This window comes from Alligator mississippiensis, chromosome 3, assembly GCF_030867095.1.
Source record: "Alligator mississippiensis isolate rAllMis1 chromosome 3, rAllMis1, whole genome shotgun sequence".
NCBI classification, from domain to species: Eukaryota; Metazoa; Chordata; order Crocodylia; family Alligatoridae; genus Alligator; species Alligator mississippiensis.
In genome coordinates this window covers 248,222,047-248,242,467 of record NC_081826.1, presented here as the reverse complement: position 1 = coordinate 248,242,467, position 20,421 = coordinate 248,222,047, and the positions used below count along the sequence as shown (strand labels likewise).

At 43.7% G+C, this 20,421-nt stretch overlaps 1 protein-coding gene across 1 annotated transcript in view; it reads left to right on the top strand.

Moving 5' to 3' along the window:
* VCAN (versican) overlaps positions 1 to 20,421 on the top strand; it is a 153,515-nt gene that overhangs the window by 111,345 nt on the left and 21,749 nt on the right. The window contains exons 10-12 of the mRNA XM_006263825.4: positions 1,383 to 1,496; positions 11,889 to 12,047; positions 16,677 to 16,759. Of these exons, the coding sequence (XP_006263887.3) occupies positions 1,383 to 1,496; positions 11,889 to 12,047; positions 16,677 to 16,759 (356 nt within the window). The remainder of the gene's footprint in view (positions 1 to 1,382; positions 1,497 to 11,888; positions 12,048 to 16,676; positions 16,760 to 20,421) is intronic.

Genomic DNA, 20,421 nt, shown 5'->3' with positions numbered 1-20,421 from the left:
GACCTTTCTATCTAGTTAGTTGTTACTTGCTCATAGATGGCCAATCTTAGATGTCGTGTGTTGCTGGACACCTCCTCCTTTACGGTTAGCAGATATATGGGGTAAAAAAGATGTTTTTGTCTGGCATGACATGGACAGACCTCAGATGTCAGAAACTATGGTTTCCTCATTTTTTTTCATGTTATAAAAAGAATAGTCTTGCTGATTTCTTTACACCAACTTCTTAACAAATCAGAATTATCCACTCTCCATTAAGTTATCAGGTCCAAATATATTTTAAAACTTGAGGAAGTAAGTTTGGTACTACATCAAGGTCTAGTCCACAGATGTTATCTCAACCATAGGACAAAAGTTCCACCTAAGAAGCTCCAAAACAAAATTCAATGAATAAAAACTAGTAAAAGTTGGAACTGAAGTAAAAAGAATCTGGTGTCTCACACAATCATGCATTCAAAGGAATTTTCCTCATTCTTATAATTAATCAACTGTTATTCACACAGATGCATAACTTCCCTTTTATATTTTGATACACAGTAACTCTCAGCAATTTAATTTAATTTGGAGCAAGATGTTTGATATATAAAATCGAACTTCAGTTTTAAATGTTGGCTCAGTCAAATTAAGTCTTTTAAAATGATAATTTCCATTTCAGTTTTCATATATACTCCATATGCTCCCTCCCCCCACATACATACACATATGCATTCTTCATAGTAGTTCATCAAGCACTGCTACCATTTAGATACAAATTGGAAATATTAGGGGAATTTTAATATCTAGAATTAATATTTTGGTCAGGAGAGGTGAACTATAGGATTGCAAATCTAGCAAAGGGTTCTTCTGTGGCTCTATGAAGATAATATCTGTGAAAACATCTCATTGAAACCACTGAGAATGCCTTTAAGAAGCAGTGCCTGTATCAACCAGATATCATGGCATGAAAGAAATAGAAGTATTATACAATGAGGCTAATGCCTGCAATATTATAGTCAGAAATTGGCACTGTTAGAAGATTGTTATACTATGGTCACACAATAAAAAAAGCTTTATAGGAGAAGGAATAAGCTACAAGTTGTGAAATCGGTTTTCTTTCTCAGTTATGGAAGGAGTGACAGCTAAAAAAAAAAGTTATAGATTGTGGAGTCACATAGCAAGATTCAATATGTAAAATTGTATTTCAACAGCTCTATCTCTTTTCTGAGCTTCCTGGGTATGCTTGTGTTTGTGCATGTAGATATAATTGTTAGGCAATGAAAACTCTTATAGTGTCTTTATCCCTTTCAGAGAGATTGTTTTTGTTATTAATTCTGGGTAAGGGTACAGTTTGAAAGTATATATAGTATATATGTTTTAAATGTACCTTTTTTCCATTTCTGATCTAGATATTGATGAATGCCAATCTAATCCTTGCCGAAATGGAGCCACATGCGTTGATGGCATCAATACATTTATCTGTCTCTGTTTGCCAAGCTATGTAGGTGCTCTTTGTGAACGAGGTAAGATAATACAATAATATTTTTTAATCTGTGGGTACTCAGATCACTAGTGTAGTTATCAGACAGGCAGAACTCCCACTAGCTTTAGTAGGAAGTTTATGTGAACCAAGATATCAGGAATAGCTCATTTTTATGGGTGCATCTGCTTTTGTTATACTTCCCTCATGTTTCTCTTTCCTTTCTTCTCCTTCCCACTTGTTTTTGATCATTGTTATGATCAACCAGAAGAGGCATTTATGGTTTCACTAATGCAGATATGCTATGAAGGTTTCTTGGTATCTGATTTTAGCCTAGCAAAGCATGCAATCTTAATATAGTCCTGAATAATATTGTAATATACCCGTGTCTTCCCAGTAGGTTTCTGCTACTATATCTAAAGTCTGTTCTACTTGTGATTTGCTGGGGGCCAGATTACATCACTGAGGTGATACAAACTTGCTCCATACTAGAAAGAGCAGAATGCTTACTGGTGTTCTCTTGTAAATAGGGGAGTACATAAGTTGCTACACTGCTTTAAGAAGTGCAACATATCAACACATTCTGGGGCTAGCTATAGGTTTATCTATTCTCAGCCCCTTCCCAATCTCTTTTTAGCCCCCTTTGCAGTAGTTAGGAGACTGTTCCTTATATAAGAAACAGGACAGAAAGGCACCCAAGAGAGAAGCTTTGGAATGGATGGCATAAAAGGGGGATCAAGGAGAAGCATGACAAAATACAGGAGTAGATGTTTTGAAGGACTGTAAAGACAAGTTACTTAGAATATGCATTATGACTGAATATATGGACAAGGAGGAAGACCCCACCAAATTTCTCCTCATATCTAACTTGTATCTTCCATAAAATTCTCCAGCCTGGAAATACTCTAAAATATTTTAGGAAAAGAAGATGCAAGATCACAAGTGCAGCAGAAACCCTCTGAGTTGGTACATATAGTCTCTACAGCTATATAATTGAGGCAAGATACAGTTGCTCCTGCTTGTTAGTACCTCTTCCACAAGAAGTTTTATTAAAATCAGTGAAACTGCTAGTGGAGTAAAATACTATTCAGTGGGTGCATCTACACATGAAATTAACATGACACAATAAACTCCGGAGCAGTTCAAGCCAGAGTCAGCTGCTGTCAGATATAGTATCTAAACGTGTGCCTGGGGCAGCAGCAGTTTGAACTGGGGTGAAGCAGCCCTGGTTTGGCAGCAGGCTTGTGGGGGTAAGCCCCAGGCTCCGGGTGGCGGCATCAGGCCATGGAGGGGCTGGCTGGGGCATGAGAGTGCTAACGTGTGGAGCAATGCAGCAGGCAACCCTTGCACTTAGCACCCTCGTGCCGTAGCTATCCCCTGTCACTGTCTACACATGTGCTTCATCACACTTACTCTGCCATAAGATAGTACTGTGAGGACAGTACTATCTTATGGTAGAGTTTATTGATTTAGTGCACCCTAATACTAGTGCACATGTAGACAGTGATGCTTTACTGGGGAGCTAATTAGGCAACTGCAGTAAAGCGTGTATGTAGATGCATCCAATGTGTATAGGAATAGTAAAACCTGGCCTATTTTTAAAATTAATTGAGAAATTTCCAAAAGAAAAAGAAATGTCACTTAAGAGAACTCTTTATTTTCCCCAGGCTCCCAAAATTCCTTTCTTCCTCTTTTTCTTCTACTGATTTTACCCATAGATCAGTGAAGAAGACTTTGAGATATAGTTGCATAAATTTTGGCCATTTTCAGATTTGCCTTAGGCTGAGCCTGATGGGTAGACAAGCAGTTTGAAAGTTTTCCAAGTGAGCATAAAGGGACTTAACTGAGTTGAAACCACTGAAGAATTGCAAATCCCAACTCTTGCTACAACTCAACTTTTCAGTAGTTTGGATTACCCCTTTATTTGAAAGACCTTCTGATTTTGTTCTCTGAAGACCTGACAATGTTTTTACAACAGAAACAACTAATACTCTTTTTTCAGTAGATGCATAGTTCAGATGGCTCTGAGCATCATGGTAGCTTTAAACTGCATTTTATGATCAACTTGAGAGTGCATTTTAGGTGGTTAATGGGAACATTTCCTAGTTTGTCAATCAGAAACAGACTTCTATTCACTCAGCTTTGGAATTTAAATTTCCTCCACTTAAAGTCTTGCAGTGGTTTGGGACCTGGGAAAAAGGTTCAGTGCCAAATTTCCATTCTACCAGACAAAATAAAACTGTGCTGGCGATTCAGACACAGTTGTCTGGCAAGGAGGGTATATTTCAAGGCCTCAGCCCTGACTTCACTAGATTTAAAACCCAGCCAGAACTAAAGAACATGTATCTCAAAGTCACAGGAAGGGTATAGGTGACTGCTGAGATTGTGCTTCATTTTATTTTATTTTATTTTTATTTTATGTTTTAATACATACTATTAATTTTGAGACCTTTAAAACAGAAATGTAAGTGTCTATTCATCAGCAATGTTGAGGATTTCCAGTCTCATTGAAGGTAATGCAAATTGTAAGGGCATAACACCTCTGAATATTCAGTCCTTAAGGTACTGATAATGGGATCCAGATTCTCTGTTGTATTCTTATCCCTCAGGTAGTTCAAAGAACTAAAAAAGCAGCCATATATGGGTAGCTAATAAGTTGCCCAGAGTTATTACCCTGTTTATAAGCAAGTCTATCATCTTGTTAAACGGTTGTCAAGGTTAGGGAGAAGGTATAGCCAGAGACAGGTGAGAAATTGTCCTTCAGAATTCATTGCCAGCTGGTGGAAGTTGAAAGTCAGGGTAATCTAACCTGTGCCAGGACCCAGGCAAGAACAAATTGAGAACCAGTGAGCTGTCACTGTCTCCCTGAAAGCCCTCTGCTTTTCCTTACCAAGTGGAAGCATAATTTAGCAGAAGTCCAGGTGCTTGTTCTTGAACAGACCAAGCTGAAGGATATGGACAGGCTTTCATTTGTATTGCTACAAAGTGTCTTGGTACTTTGTAGAAGTACAAAAATGTAGTGCTATGTTTGTTGCTTTTTTGACACTTTAATGCAAGATATATAGGAAATGATTTTGTAAGCCTTTGAGAAGGGCCAAACCACAATTTTTTGGGCCCCCCTGCAAGAAATAGTTTTGGGGTCCCCTGCCCCAAAGAAGCTGGCGGCGGGGGTGGGGTGGGGAGGAGCAGCCGAGGAAGCTGCCGACAGCAGCAGGGGTGGCGGCGAGCGACTGGATGTGAAGCTGGCAGCGGCGTTGGGGGTGGGGGGGAAGGAACTGGACATAAGACACCAGGAACATTCCTAGTGGTTTATAGGATGAATGAATCATTCACTTTAAATGTGTAAATTGATGTGTACGTGTCACATTTAATAGGGGTGGTCTAGGATAGTTTGGCCCAGATTGAAGTCAATGGGTTTATAATACTAGGAGTTACCCAGTCTATGGTAACATGAAGTTGGAAGGATTCAGGATTCACTATTCTTAAACGATGAAAATGTGAGCCAATGCATAATAGTTTAGCCCAAGTTGATTGTGTCTCATTACTAGACTCTCCTTTCTCATGCTGAGAAAAATATTACCTCATGAATAGTGCCATGGTTGAGGAATAAGATTCCATATACAATAAGAACATCTGGACCTTAATTTCAAGACTATGGTATTTAAGTACCTTGAGTAAAAGGAGGATAGATGAGCAACTTCTACCACTCTGCCTGAAGGTTTCTTTTATTTTCTTTCTCTCTGCTATACTGACTAGGGTCCATCTGCTTTCAAGGAAATTCATCTTCACTCTAAACTTAAAGCAGGGTTTGGCTGCCATACTGCTAAATTTCTGCAGACAATCGCTCAAGCCTGTTTTCCAAGCACAGCACTGTTCATGGAACTTATTGCCAAAATGGCAAATATGATTTGTTAATAGACATCCCTCTTTGGGACCATACAACAAGGCTTTTATTTTTTCCCTTTCCAGGTTCCCAAACAAATGTTTTTCTCATAATCAGCAACATTGTTTTTAAGACCAAGATCCGTATCCAAATGTTTGTGATGACTGTTGTCTCATCTAACTCGCTTTGTTTTTAGAGTTTAGTAGCTTACAAAAAGAAAGAGCAGAGAAGGGTTTGCTGCAAGGATACTCTTGGGAAAAAGGCAGATTCTGACTGTCTCACAGCTGAGAGGGAATTCTTGAATAGTTTTACTTCAAGATGTGTGGGCTAATAGGACTCTTACCTTCATTTGTTACCTGAATCCAGACATGCAGACAGGGTTCACAGCTGAGCAACACTCCGCTTACATTCTAATACCTGTGTTTCAGACTAATTTCTTAAGCTCCTTTGTGAAATTTGTTTGAAGACAAGGGACCTATTGTCAGCAGCTTATTGCAGCTGTTGAAAAAGCTGAACCTGCCTATATACTGCACCTAGGGGGTACATTTCTAATGCAGGGCTGGGAGAGTTTTACATCTACAATTGCTGTTATGGGGAACAGAAGCTGTGTGGGTAACTCCTGGCACACATCACTGAAAATGAACCTCTAAAGTGCAATAAATCTTGGAGCTAGCAAGACAACTTTAAAAACACCATAAATGTGGCAAGTAGTATTTCAGTCTTTCCAGAATATTTTGAGTTCAGTGTACAAAAAGTTGTGATTACATCCCATAATAAAATGTATGAATATAATGCCCTCAAAACAGTTATTGTTCCAGATTAGTCCTCATACCAAAACCATTCACAACTGGACATTCATCAGATCAGAAAATTTACTGTCATTCTTCAACTAGGCCTTCTGGTGCAGTAAAGACATTTAAGAGCGTAAACCTTTATATATTGACTTCTCCCCTTTCCGCACACACACTGATATGCATGTATCTCTTATAGCATGTTGTTTAGGAGATTAACATCCTGTTTCAACTATATGTAACGTAGTATTAAATCCAGCTCTGATTTGTTATTGTTTTTATATTTTTATAATATTTATTGCAAAACATTTTTATAAATGTTTTGCATTTATGGTATCTTCTGTACTTAATGAAAAAGCAATTAAGAATACAGAAGTGCAAACAAAGAAAAGTCTAGCATACCAACTGTTGTCATTATGGAGAGGCAATCCCTCATCTGCAATAGTCTTTTGGTTACTGTTGTAAATTGCACCATTGCAGATCTAGTATGGATATAATTTATACCAGTGCAGTATCGTTTGCAACCATAGGCCATGTCCAAACAAGCACAGACACGCAGTATGTGGTGTCTCAGACCTATCTGTGGTGCCACACACTGTACATGCAGGTATTCCCCATGCTGCTACCTTCCAGTGCAGGAGTTTTTTGATCCTAGGAGATCCAGGGGTCAAAAAAAACCATGCTGAAAAAAAGCATGATGGTGCACATGGTGGCAAGGCATGCTGCCCAAAACTTGAGCCTGGCTGGCCAGAGCCATGTTCCGGCTGCTGGCCAAGCTTCCTGCCACAGCTGCAGCCCCTGGAGGCATCCAGGACCCCAGGTAAGGCTGCTGGGGCCAGCACAGTTACTGGCCCCAGTCTCCCCTACCCCACCCAAGATAACCAGCTGTATGCTAGAGCACATATGGCCCCAGGGGCACATAGCATTGGTACAAAGTGTGCCACTGCTGTGTGACCCTGGGGAATGTCCGTGCCATGCATGTTCTGGCATGCAACAGATTACCCTAGGTGGGGTAGTGGGGGACTGGGGCCAGCAACTGTGCTGGCCCCAGCAGACTTGCCGCTGCTACTCATCCTTGGGGAAACAAAGGTCTGCACTCACCTGGACATGCCCACTAAGTTTACCTCCACCAGGGGTTCACATTAGTATAACCACACTGGTGGATGCAGTCTCAGTTTTTTGATAAAAAAAACTTTAGTTTTATAGAAAACATTAACTAATGAAACTCTTAGAAGCTGGTAAATAAATTACTATTCATTCTTTTCAACGTTATTAACACTTCTTTAAAAACTAAAGTGACAAAATTTGATACAGTTTCTAGCTTTAGTAGTAGGTCAAGGCATTATCTATTACTTACTATTTTTGAATGCTCTACTGTCTTTTAACTCTTCTAGTCTCTTTGATCCCTCAGATACCATTTAGCTGTTTTTTCTGAAAGTCTTGTCCATCTCCTATTCAGGGTACAATATCTAGATTAGGGGGGGCTAAAATCCTGCTCTATGCCTGATCCCTTTCTCTGTTTATTTCCCCCAAATACTGTTTGTTATTATTTTACTTCCTGTGAGATGAGATGATCCCTAAACAAGATGAGTGATAAAATTTGAAGCTCCTACAATGAAGGACACAGCACAGTTAGTCAATGCTATGTGGTTAAACAGATGTTCTAGGCATCCAGAGACAGACTAAACTTACAAACCGTCCAGAACATAGAGATTAAGACTCACGCACCCAATGCATATCATTGGAGTTAGGAAAAATGCAGTATTGTAGATTACATTCTTTTTTCATAGTTTAAATTCTTCAACACTTGAACAATTTTTACAATATGAGACATTGAAAACAAGGATATAGTAATAAATAATTGTATTCTATTTTGGTAACATCTGTGTTCTTTAGAGTGTGCGTGCATGTGTGCACGTGTGTGCACGTGCGCATGTATTTGTCTTTGGAAAAAGATTTCTGTACCTGAAATCTAGGACAACTACCCCTCTACACTCATAAAGGTGATAGGGATTATCAGAGAAATGTTAGCATGGCCATTGGTATGGGCATTTTCTGAAAGGAGATTTAAAAATGCAAACAATCCAGAGGTCTAAAGAAATTCTGAAGGGAAATAAACTCTTTGTTTTTCAGAGGATAAAGTAAACCTTGTCTAGTGTAAATTAAGATTAATTTTTCCTATGAGTACATTTTTTTTCGTAACTGTTCACTTTAAGCTTTCTGCACCATCCACGAATGCAGCTACTATTCGCTGCTGTATTGTATATCTATACAATTTCCATAGCACTTCCTGAAATCCCATTCTCAAGCATTTCTTGCCCACCTGATCCATCTCTGAGCAGGCCCAACTTATAAAATTAGAAGTTTTATGAACCTTATTTTCAAGAAAGCCAGAGCCGGATAATCCTGAATGGCGACAGAAGACACCTTCCCAGGGCATCTTTGCTCACCCGTTTCCTAGTTTGATCTATGCAGAGTGTGAGCCAATGGGTAGGGGTACCTGAAAACAGCAGGGAAGTGATATGGAAGCAACACAGACATGCTCACAGAAAGCCACACCGCTGAATTAAGTGAACCAGTGGCCTTATTCACATAGGGCATCTCCTTTGACATGTGAATATTGTAGTTAAAAGTTTTGCATTCAGGATATGTAGAAATGATCCTGGTAGGGAGTAAAAGGAAGACCCAGGGAGGAATAGGACCCCTGCTAAATGGGCAGAAACAATTGGTGACGGACAGGGGGGACAAGGCTGAACTCCTCAATGAGTTCTTTGCCTCAGTGTTCCTAAGCGAGGGGCACGACAAGTCTCTCACTGGAGTTGTAGAGAGGCAGCAGCAAGGCGCCAGACTTCCATGCGTAGACCCTGAGATGGTGCAGAGTCACTTGGAAGAACTGGATGCCTTTAAGTCGGCAGGCCCGGATGAGCTCCATCCGAGGGTGCTGAAGGCACTGGCCGACATCATTGCAGAGCCACTGGCGGGAATATTCAAATGCTCGTGATGCACGGGCCAAGTCCTGGAGGACTGGAAAAGGGCCAACGTGGTCCCCATTTTCAAAAAGGGGAGGAAGGAGGACCCGGGCAACTATAGGCCAGTCAGTCTCACCTCCATCCTTGGCAAAGTCTTTGAAAAAATTATCAAGGCTCACATTTGTGAGAGCCCAGCAGGACAAATTATGCTGAGGGGAAACCAGCACGGGTTCGTGGCAGGCAGATCGTGCCTGACCAATCTAGTCTCTTTTTATGACCAGGTTACGAAACACCTGGACACAGGAGGAGGGGTGGATGTCATATACTTAGACTTCAGGAAGGCCTTCGATATGGTATCCCACCCCATACTTGTGAACAAGTTAAGAGGCTGTGACGTGGATGACTTCACAGTCTGGTGGGTGGCGAACTGGCTGGAGGGTCGCACCCAGAGAGTCGTGGTGGATGGGTCGGCTTCGACCTGGAAGGGTGTGGGCAGTGGGGTCCCGCAGGGCTCGGTCCTTGGACCAATACTCTTTAATGTCTTCATCAGTGACTTGGACGAGGGAGTGAAATGTACTCTGTCCAAGTTTGCAGATGACACAAAGCTATGGGGAGATGTGGACACGCCGGAGGGCAGGGAACAGCTGCAGGCAGACCTGGACAGGTTGGACAAGTGGGCAGAAACCAACAGAATGCAGTTCAACAAGGAGAAATGCAAAGTGCTGCACCTAGGGAGGAAAAATGTCCAGCACACCTACAGCCTAGGGAATGACCTGCTGGGTGGCACAGAGGTGGAAAGGGATCTTGGAGTCCTAATGGACTTCAAGATGAACATGAGTCGGCAGTGTGACGAAGCCATCAAAAAAGCCAATGGCACTTTATCATGCATCAGCAGATGCATGACAAATAGGTCCAAGGAGGTGATACTTCCCCTCTATCAGGCGCTGGTCAGACCGCAGTTGGAGTACTGCGTGCAATTCTGGGCGCCACACTTCAAGAAGGATGTGGATAACCTGGAGAGGGTCCAGAGAAGGGCCACTCGTATGGTTAAGGGCCTGCAGACCAAGCCCTACGAGGAGAGACTAGAGAACTGGACCTTTTCAGCCTCCGCAAGAGAAGGTTGAGAGGCGACCTTGTGGCTGCCTATAAGTTCATCACGGGGGCACAGAAGGGAATTGGTGAGTATTTATTCACCAAGGCGCCCCCGGGGGTTACAAGAAACAATGGCCACAAGCTAGCAGAGAGCAGATTTAGATTGGACATTAGGAAGAACTTCTTCACAGTTCGAGTGGCCAAGGTCTGGAACGGGCTCCCAAGGGAGGTGGTGCTCTCCCCTACCCTGGGGGTCTTCAAGAGGAGGTTAGATGAGTATCTAGCTGGGGTCATCTAGACCCAGCACTCTTTCCTGCTTATGCAGGAGGTCGGACTCGATGATCTATTGAGGTCCCTTCTGACCCTAACATCTATGAATCTATGAATCTATGGTATATAATGTATAGCTCACCAGTTACTTGCATACAGCTGGACTCCCTAAAGCTGTATCATGCCCTTGACTTTTAAACAAAAATCCTCATTCCCTTTCAGAAACATAAATATTTATATACAGCTACAAAGGGAAAAAAAATCTTTAAGACTCAGCTTTGCATCAGGAGTAGTGCAGCACACCATGGGGAAAATCCTTAGCATGCAAAAGCTGGCACCACTGGCTGTACTTGTATTCCTTGAGTTCTTCCTTCTATGGAGGCCATACTAGGGTAAGCCAGGGACATGTTCATGTGGCAGGAAAGAGTTGTGGTTGGAGCATGCTATGCTTTGATGTTTCTGAGTTGCCATCTCCTTTGGGGTTCCAAATGCTGTGATTCAGAATAGTCCTTAGGATGAGCTAAAATATGCCAGTATCAAACAGTTCAAACAGACAAACTCAAGCATCTGGTTTATTCTTTCTAAGCCCATCTTGTTATAAAACTAATTTTCCCTGTGATTGAGTTGTACAGTGAAAGTGCAGAACTAAGCTGAGTATGGAAGTTTTATGCCATCTGTTCTGTCTGTGACTGTCTAACCTTGACAATATAATTGACATCAAACTAAAAAATTGCTACAGTTCCAAGGTTCATGCTTATTTCTCTGTAGCTGAATTGAAATTTTGGCTGATGTGAACTCCTATCTACTGTAAATTCTTATCAGCATCATCCCTCCTACAGGCATGGACAATGTGTAGTTCATTTCTTCATATTTCAGTTTTACAGCTGTCCTTAGAAACTGATATCTAAAGTTTATTAAACTCTATTCTGTTGGGGAGGGTGGGTATTTTTTGGCCAGACTTAATCTCTTCCGAGATAGCTTTCCAACTTTTTACATCTGCTACTCGAACAATGCCAATTATTTTTCTCACCGTCCATTTTCAGTCATCAGAGCTACATCAGTCTTATATCCATGCATTGCACCTGGATTTATTTAATTCTTCCAGTGTTATGGGTTAGTAATGCCCTCCTGGGATATTCAAGGTACAGTCTAATGTGATCATCTGGAATTGTATCGTGTGTTAGCAGACAAAGCTCTCAGAGTTATTAAGGCATAATTTTCCTTATGAAAATGAGAAATAGCTAATAGTGAAACAATAAATAAAATAGAAGAGAACTTAAATGAGATTAGAGGATCACTGATTATTCTTAGTGTGGGGATTTTTAAAGGGGCAGCGTGTCTTTGTGAGCTTTTAAGTAACTTTAAATCCTATTGCATAGAAATGCATTTCATGTATGTTCTAAGAAGTGTGTTTTGTTCATTTGCCATAGACACAGAGACTTGTGACTATGGCTGGCATAAATTCCAAGGGCAGTGCTACAAATACTTTGCCCATCGTCGCACATGGGATGCAGCTGAAAGAGAGTGTCGTCTCCAAGGAGCCCACCTGACGAGCATCTTGTCTCATGAAGAGCAGATATTTGTGAACCGTATGTGCTATTAGGATTCCTCTGGGCAAAACGGGCTTGCAGATTTAAAGCTAGTAATTTACACCAAGAAAACAATTCCAGGCCTCCTAAAAGGCATTCATGTTTCTTTTGTAAAATACACATTATTATTTACTTTTTTTCAAGGAAACACTGTGTTCTAGACCATTACTTTTTGCTGTTAATTCCAGTTATTATTGGGTTAGGAAAAAAATGATCTTTGAAGGAAATCAACTTTATAGCTTTGAAGTGTTAGATCATGAGAAAAATACAAGAACAGCAACAAGTAGAAGCCAAACCAAATAATTTATCCCTTTTTCATGGAGGCACAAGCTACTACAGTTAATCTTCCATTTACTGAACTCACACAGGCAGTTACTATGCAAAGGAAAGGCTTTTCATGCGTTAAACTTATATTATTTTATGGCTTTAACCGTTTCATCTGTCTACTCTATTCCACACTTAGTGTAAGCTAAACCACTGTATCTTTAAACTTGTTTCTTTACAATTGAAAGTTAGCTCCTGTAAATGGGTATAGGAGCAGACAATTGACATTGAACTATTGTGCATCACCAAGGGCTAAGTTCCCTCCCACTTCTAAAACAGGTTAAAGTTACATCTATTCCCCACCTCTATTAGTTTACTGATTATCTTCATTTGTTGTATTATTTTGTGGGTCAGGTGTTCAGTCCCTAAATACTGTATTGTAAGAAAACACTTTTGATTTTACACCCCAGTTTGACATTGACTAGGGGCAGGGGCTGGGGCAGAAGTTGCACATAAACTGGTTTAAGTGAATTGAAACTAGTTTAAACCCACAACAGAGATTTAAGATAAGCTTGGTTAGGTATAGGATCAGACTTAACTGATTTTGGTCTAACTGGTTTATGGAATTTCTGTCCCAGATCCCCTCCCAGTTCAAGTTAGCTCATAGTCCCCCAGCATCCCAGAATGTTTTGCATCCCTGGGCTGTGCTGTCGGCTCCAGCAGAGCAGGCCTGGCCCCTTCTCTAGCTATCACAGTGCTATCACACTAAAACCTCTGCTCCCTGCCAGCATCTTCTCACCTTCACAGCAGCCAGATCATCAGGGATGGCATTAGCTCAGCCCCACTGCCTCCCCAGCCCTCCACTTCTGAGAGGGGAGGTGGGGTAGGGGGGAACTCAATGGCCCAGCCTGGCACTGGACCCCTCAGCCAGGGCCTGCCCAGTGCAGTGGGGCAGGGGAGAAAGCCCCCACTGGGGGCTTTTCGTAGTTTCATAGTTGGTAGGGTAGGAAGGGACCTGAGCAGATCATCGAGTCCTACACCCTGCCGTGGGCAGGAAAGAATGCTGGGGTCAAATGGCCCTGGCTAGGTGATTATCTAGCCTCCTTTTGAAGATCCCCAGGGTAGGAGCAAGCACCACTTCCCTTGGAAGTTGGTTCCAAATCCTAGCCGCCCTGACTGTGATGTAGTGCTTCCTGAGGTCTAGCCTGAACCTACTCTCAATCAACTGGTGGCCATTATTCCTAGTTACTCCTGGTAGTGCTTGGGGGAACAGGGACTCTCCCGTTCCCTGCAGGTCCCCCCTGGTAAGTTCATAGACGGTCACCAGATCCCCTCTCAGCCTTCTCTTGTGGAGGCTGAACAGGTTCAGGTCCCGTAGCCTCTCCTTGTAGGGCCTGGCCTGTTTCCCCCTGACCATTTGAGTGACCCTCCTTTGCACCCTCTCAATGCTGTCCACATACCTCCTGAAGTGCGGTGCCCAGAACTGGACACAGTACTCCAACTGCAGCCTGACCAATGTCTCATTGAGGGGGAGGATCACCTCCTTGGAGCTGCTCGTGATGCATCTGTGGATGCGTGACAAGGTGCAGTTAGCCTTACTGACCGCATCCGCACATTGGCAGCCCATATTCATTTTGGAATCAATAATGATTCCAAGATCCTTTTCTGTCTTTATGCTGTCAAGAAAGGAGCTCCCCAGCCTATAGGTATGCTGCTGGTTCTTCCTCCCTAGGTGCAGTACCCTGCACTTGTCAGTATTGAATCCCATCCTATTCTCATCCGCCCACCCCTGTAACCTGTCCAGATCTAGTTGTAGCCTGTCCCTCCCTTCTAGCATGCCCACCTCTCCCCACATCTTAGTGTCATCCATGAATTTGAACAAGGTGCTTTTCACCCCTTCATCCAAGTCGCTGATGAAGATGTTGAACAGTGTGGGCCCAAGGAGTGAGCCCTGGGGTATCCCACTGCCCACATCCCTCTAGGTCAAAAATGACCCATCCACCACCACTCTCTGGGTGCGACCCTCTAGCCAATTGGTGACCCATCTGACTATCTAGGCATCAAAGCCACAGTCACCTAATTGTTTCACTCCACTGCAGACCAGCTTTCCAGCTAGGATCAGCTCATCCCTATCCCCCCTCCAGCGGCAGGGAACACACCAGAACAGCCAGAGACTGGTCCCCCAAGCCAAGGTCTGCCTGGTGTGGGGGAGGGGGGGCGGGGGGAAGGGTGAGAGGAAAGCTCCCACTGTGGTATTTTCACTCCTTTGCAGCCTGGCTTGTCGGATTGGCATGGGCTCAGCCCTGTCCCCTCCCCAACTCCCCGACCTGTCAGAGGTGGGCAGGGGGAGAGAGGAATGTACCAGACTGCCCCGGCATTGGCCTCCCCGTTCAGGGTCTGCCCAGGACAGGGTGGTGAAGCCCCACCAAGGGCTTTTCATAACCCTGTAGCCAGGCGAGCCAGGTGGGGATCAGCTCTACCCCCTCCCAGAGAGGAGGCAGGGCAGAGCCAATTCCAGCCTGATTCACTGGGCTGCAAGGGAGTAAATCTCCCCCAGTAGGCACTTTCACTGCCTCGTGCCAGGCAGACCTTAGTAGGTGGACTTCAGGTGGAGGGGACTGGAGAGGGGGTGAAACTTAGCCTATGCCAGCCTGACAAGACAGGCTGAGGTGGGGAGAAAAAAGTCCCCAGTGGGGGCTTTGCCCCCACCCTCGCTGCACCAGGCAGACCCTGGCTGTGGGGATCAGCTGTGCTGCTGTAATCACCCCCTTGCTCCATGCCTTTTACAGGCAGGGGCTGGAGAGGAGGGAGTGCTGAGCTGATTCTAGTCCGGTGAGCTGGGCTGTAGGTGAGTGAAAAGGCCCTAGTGAGGTCTTTCCCCCCTAGGTGGGAGACCCCAGCTGGGATGAGGGGCCGGTGCTGGGCTGGGTGCATGCATTTTCCCTCCCCCCTCTCATGGGTGTGGGGCTGGGGAGAGGGCAGGGAGCCCTACTAACCAGGCTGTGGGGGTGAAAATCCCCCCACTGGGGGCTTTTTCCATACTAGGCAGACCCCAGCTGCCTAGGGGGGCCAGGGCCAGTTGGTGTGTGCCGCCCCCTCCCCCCCCCCCGAGTTGGGGGCTGAAAAGAGACACTGGTCCGGGGTTAGCAACTTTAGGCAGCTGGCAATGAGGGGTAATGCATGTGAGTGGCCTGGGTCAGTGCAGGCTTCTGCCTGTCTTGGCCCCCCAAACACTGAAAATCAATTCAGTTTGTTATTAGTTCAAGTTGCATAGCTTAAAAAAACCTGTGAAGATTGAACGAATTCTGCCTTGGTCTTTTTGACCCTCTGTACTTAGCCCTGGTGACCCTCTGCCAAAACTTCTGACATGGGTCTCGTAAGGGGCCATGTCTTCTATGAGACCACATACAGATATTCATTTTCTCCTGGGAGAGTCAGTGCTCTCCTATGAAAAACCACAAGTGTACAGATGTTCAGGATTTTTTCTCCCTAAGCAGAAAAGCCACTCAAGAAGAAAAATAAATGTGGGAATAACTAGGGTTACATCATTCCTAGGCAAATTTTTCGTGGGAGAGCGAATGTCTGTACATATTCTTTTCTGAGAGAAGCCACAGTACAATCCTTCAGCATCTCAGGGTTCCTTGTTCCCTCCCTTCCCCCCCCTCCCCTTTGCTGCTCTTCTCTTCACCCCCAGAGACAGTGTGTTGCTTGAGTTGGACTCTACTGCTTCTGCCAAGCAGGGAGGAGAACATACTTCTTTGACAATCATCAGGTTGTGCTGCTGGAAGTTTGACCTTAAGTAGTTGGGGCCAGCCAATCAAGGCTTTCCTGTGCACTGCTGCTATTCTCCAGGCAGACTGAGGGAGCCTGCAGGGCCCCTGAAATATGTACACGGGGGTTGTGCAGTGTCAGCATAGGAAGCTCTCTGCTTTTCAAGGGCTCAGCATTTGAATGTCTGTTTAGGTGTTTGTGGGGAAAGTTTTCTACCAGGAGAACAAGCTGGGAGAATATACACAGCCATAGTCAAATGCTGAGACAGTTTCTTTCTACTAGTTGTCTTTGTCTGACTTTTAAAATGCACAGTTAGGTAGAAAACAAATCTGCTTTTTTGGGAGGTACCCAACAGAGGGAAGATAGGGGATTGTTTAAAATAATTAGATTAGAATCTACATTTTTACAGACTTCCTTAATTAAATAAAAAGGCTAGAAGATACCCTATCAATATTTGTTTGCACAGTGAGTTAAAAAGAATTCGAAGAACAGGAAGTCTACGTCAGTCTGTGAAAATTCTTTATTTTTCTTGTTGAAATGTCTCCCTTCTATGGGAAAGCTCATAAAATATCTTTGTGGTTCATTTCCTTTTAGGAATTGGGCATGATTACCAGTGGATTGGTCTCAATGACAAGATGTTTGAGCGTGATTTCCGTTGGACTGATGGCAGCACACTGGTAAGATGCCTTTAAAATGAAATAACTGATTATAAACCTTTTTCTGGTCATTGAAATTCCCATTAGAAATAAAATTTGGCCTGACTCCAGGAATAAAGCAGTAGCTAAATGTGCAATGAGTTAGCAAACTTCCTTGTCTTGGGATAGTTACCTCTTATGACCATATTGTATTAGGATCCACAGTTTATCATGGCTCCTGCTGGAGTTTATTGTTTTGCACTTACCTACTCATACAAAAACGGTATGAAGATGTATTTGGTTGCATGAGGATTCACCTTTCACAGGGAATGTCTCACATCCTGTTAAGATGGCATAGTGGTTCCTGCATTATTCTTGTCTTGACCACCAGGGCAAAAAGCATTCTTACGTTGAAAGAAATATTTCCTGATCTTGAGTGATTCTCATCTGCTGAGCACCTTGGAGGTCCTGGGAGGTATTTTGAGATTGTACCAGTGCCTGGCAGTCTACTCTTGATTAGATTATAAAGGCAACTTAAAGCCAGTTTTGCCCACTTCTTTTTTGAGCTGCAGTGTGTGTACAAAGCGTTGACCCAATGGCTTCTTCTTAAGATTTTAGGATATTGTTGGTATATTTTATAGCATTAAAACAATAAGGATAAAAAAATAGAAAGGTAAGAAAAACATTCTCTCCTTAAATTAAACTAACTCAGTCAGCTGCTGGACATCATTCAGTTTCACCCATTCTCTTCCCTATTTGTCTCATTCTTAGAAGAGACAGGTGATTTATGGCCAATTTAATACCCATTGATACATACTATGCAAAGATTGGTTCTGCTTATTGTGTCCTTCTAGTTGTGAATGCTCCTTAAATCAGGGAACATCTGATCCTCAGCTCAAACACAGGCAGTCTACTGTCATTACTGCTTTATCACATAGCCATGGTTTCTTTAGAAGGGAATTTGAAACAAAGTTGATTAATTGCCATTTGATGTACAGTAAAATCCCTATTATCTGGGTTTTACTAGCTGGAATACTCCATTAACCAGAATTTCAGCGGCAGGACGCACATGGTGCTGTGCCCCACCACTTTCCTGCCTGCTGCACTGCTTTCTTCCCTGGATGTGTGTGCGCCTCTCCCCCCTGCTGCAGTAGTCTGTGCCTAGGCTGCCCTGGCATTGCGGGGGAGGGGGGAATGGGCGTGTGGCCAGACATGGTCGAGGGAAGGGACCCAGCGTCAGCACCCGCCCTGCCCAGGGTAAGAGTCAGGAGTCCTGCACCCCTGGGCAGCCACCCCCTGCACAGCTGCCACCTTCCCCCCCTCCCCCTCCACATCTGGCAGGAAACCTGGTGCCTCAGGTGACCAGCACTTTTAGCTTCCCGGCACCCACCACTGCCCACTCATGTCGGATAATAGGGCTTTTACTGTAGATGGATAGAGGCTTAAAGGCCTCTCTGAGATGTGTTAGTAAGAGCTGTGGTGTGCTACAGGTGACAATAGAGAAACCAAAGAAAAAAATCAAATGTTTCAATCATGCACTCAACTTGCTGCCTTAGTTCTAGAACCAATGTGCTCACTTGTGCCTGGAGGCACAGTGGCTAATTACACAGTGAAAAAGCCCGAGGCAGAATCGATTCAATCTTTGCAGGTTTCTCTAAGCTGTGTAAATTGGACTGATAACAAACTGAACTCATGTTCACTTTTTAGTTAGGAAAGGCAGCCAGATTCCTATGCCAGAAGACAGGGGGTGCTAAATCATACCTCCCAGGATGGGGAAAAGGAACACCCTGTCCAGGTGCCAGCTCCTGCAGCCCAGCATCTGCCCACACGGGGGGAGCCCCATGCCTCAGGGTATTTCCTGCACACCAGCCTAGGGTCCTCTGAGCCCTGGTCTGCCCTGCCACAAGAGCAGAGGATGGTATCTCCTCCACATGGTCAGGCTGTGGCTTAGACCCATCCCTGCAGGTTGGAGGGCAGCAGTTCCCTGGGCTGATGCCAGCCCCCCCTCTCCAAACCAGGCATCTGCCCATGTGGGGTGAGCCTCACACCTAGGTGGGGTTCCCTGCTCTAACCTGGGATCCCCTGACTTTGGTCTGCCCAGCCATGCTGGGCTGGAGCAGCAGAGGGTGAGCCACTTTCCAGTGGGCCACCCTGTGAGTGGGTGGGGCTAGCAGAGAGCCACATAGTGTTCTGGGATGCCTAGGGACTGTGAGGTAACTTGTATTGTGAGGGGAACTGGGATAAAAGTCTGATAGACCAGTCTTACCTAAAGTGATCTGATATTACACTTATCCAGGTCTATCTTAAGCCAGGTTTGGCCATTTTGAAACCAGTTCACGTGCACTGAATTTCTGTTCTGTTACAAGTTTAGACTGGTTTCTGATCGCTTATCTGGCTTATGTGTCATTTCTGTCCCTAGCCAATCTCTCCCAAGTGTTGGGAGAGGGCTCCTGCTACTGCTGATGCTTCCTTCTGACTCTTGTCACCTGTTCTTGGGAGCATCATGCTTACATAGCTCTTGTACTCCACTCTCCTCTTCCCTTGTAGGTTCCGGCAATCTGGCCTGGGGAGTAGCAGAGCTTTACACTACTAAATATTAAGCAAGCTGCAAACATATATTGCGAAGACAAATTTGGTATGACACAAGCCAACAAAATACAGGAAATTAAAAGCTAATGCTACTGGGTAAACACAGTGTTAAATTTTTTGCTTTTCCTTTGAATTTAAGGAGAGAAGGCATTCCAGGAGCAGGATCAGACCATCTGCCCAGCAGACCTCTTTTTGATTGATCTTTTTCCCATTTCCCTGCCTTTTTTATTTATTTATTTTTTTTACAACTTCCCTCCATCCCTTCTTTCGGAAACAATCTAGGTGACTCCTGAACTCATTTATACTCAATGCTTCAACAGTCTTTCATAGTAACGGATTCCATATGTTTCATGCATGCAGTGATTCTGTCTGAGTTCCCAACTTACTGTTTTGCTGTTTGCTTTTAAATTTTTAGTCACACTAAAAATTTTCTTTGCTTTCTGCCTTCTTACTTGTTAATAGCCATTTATCCTTCATAGTTGTTACAGTGTTAAATAAGTGCTTTAGCTGCAGCTTGTTCAAATGCATATGTGTTTTCTAAAATACATCTTCAGCTTCCATTGGTTGACCTACACCTAGATTCTAAACATGGTTTTATCAATGCCTTATACAATTGTATAAGTACTTCCTTGTCTTTATTGAATTTGTCCTGTTTAAAGCCTAGCTTTATCTAAGAGGCCAGCTCTAATCTCAGAAATGAAGAGAAAATATTTCTGAATTCATTGTTATAAATTGGATTGATACGGTTAACATTTTTACTGATGGTATCCAATAACAACCAGACTCAGAATATATGCAAAGTCATATTGGCAAGGACTGCATTTTTTTCCCTTCCTCAATATTGTGGGGCATGATCCCTTTCCTAGGACCTTCTGAGCATATGCTAATCATCTGCTTCCCTGTGATTGCAATGGCAGGGTATCATCAGTGCCCTTTTATCCCTGCCTTTGTCAGTAGCATGTTACAGGATATTCTTGGTGTTTTGGGTATTGCACCTTGTGGTTGCATGTGGGGGATCTCAGTGGTGATTTGAAGGATTCCTTGGGTAAATGCTTGCCTGTAAATACAGGGAACAGGCCTGGGTGGCTGAGCAGGTCCCTTCCAGTAGTATGTTT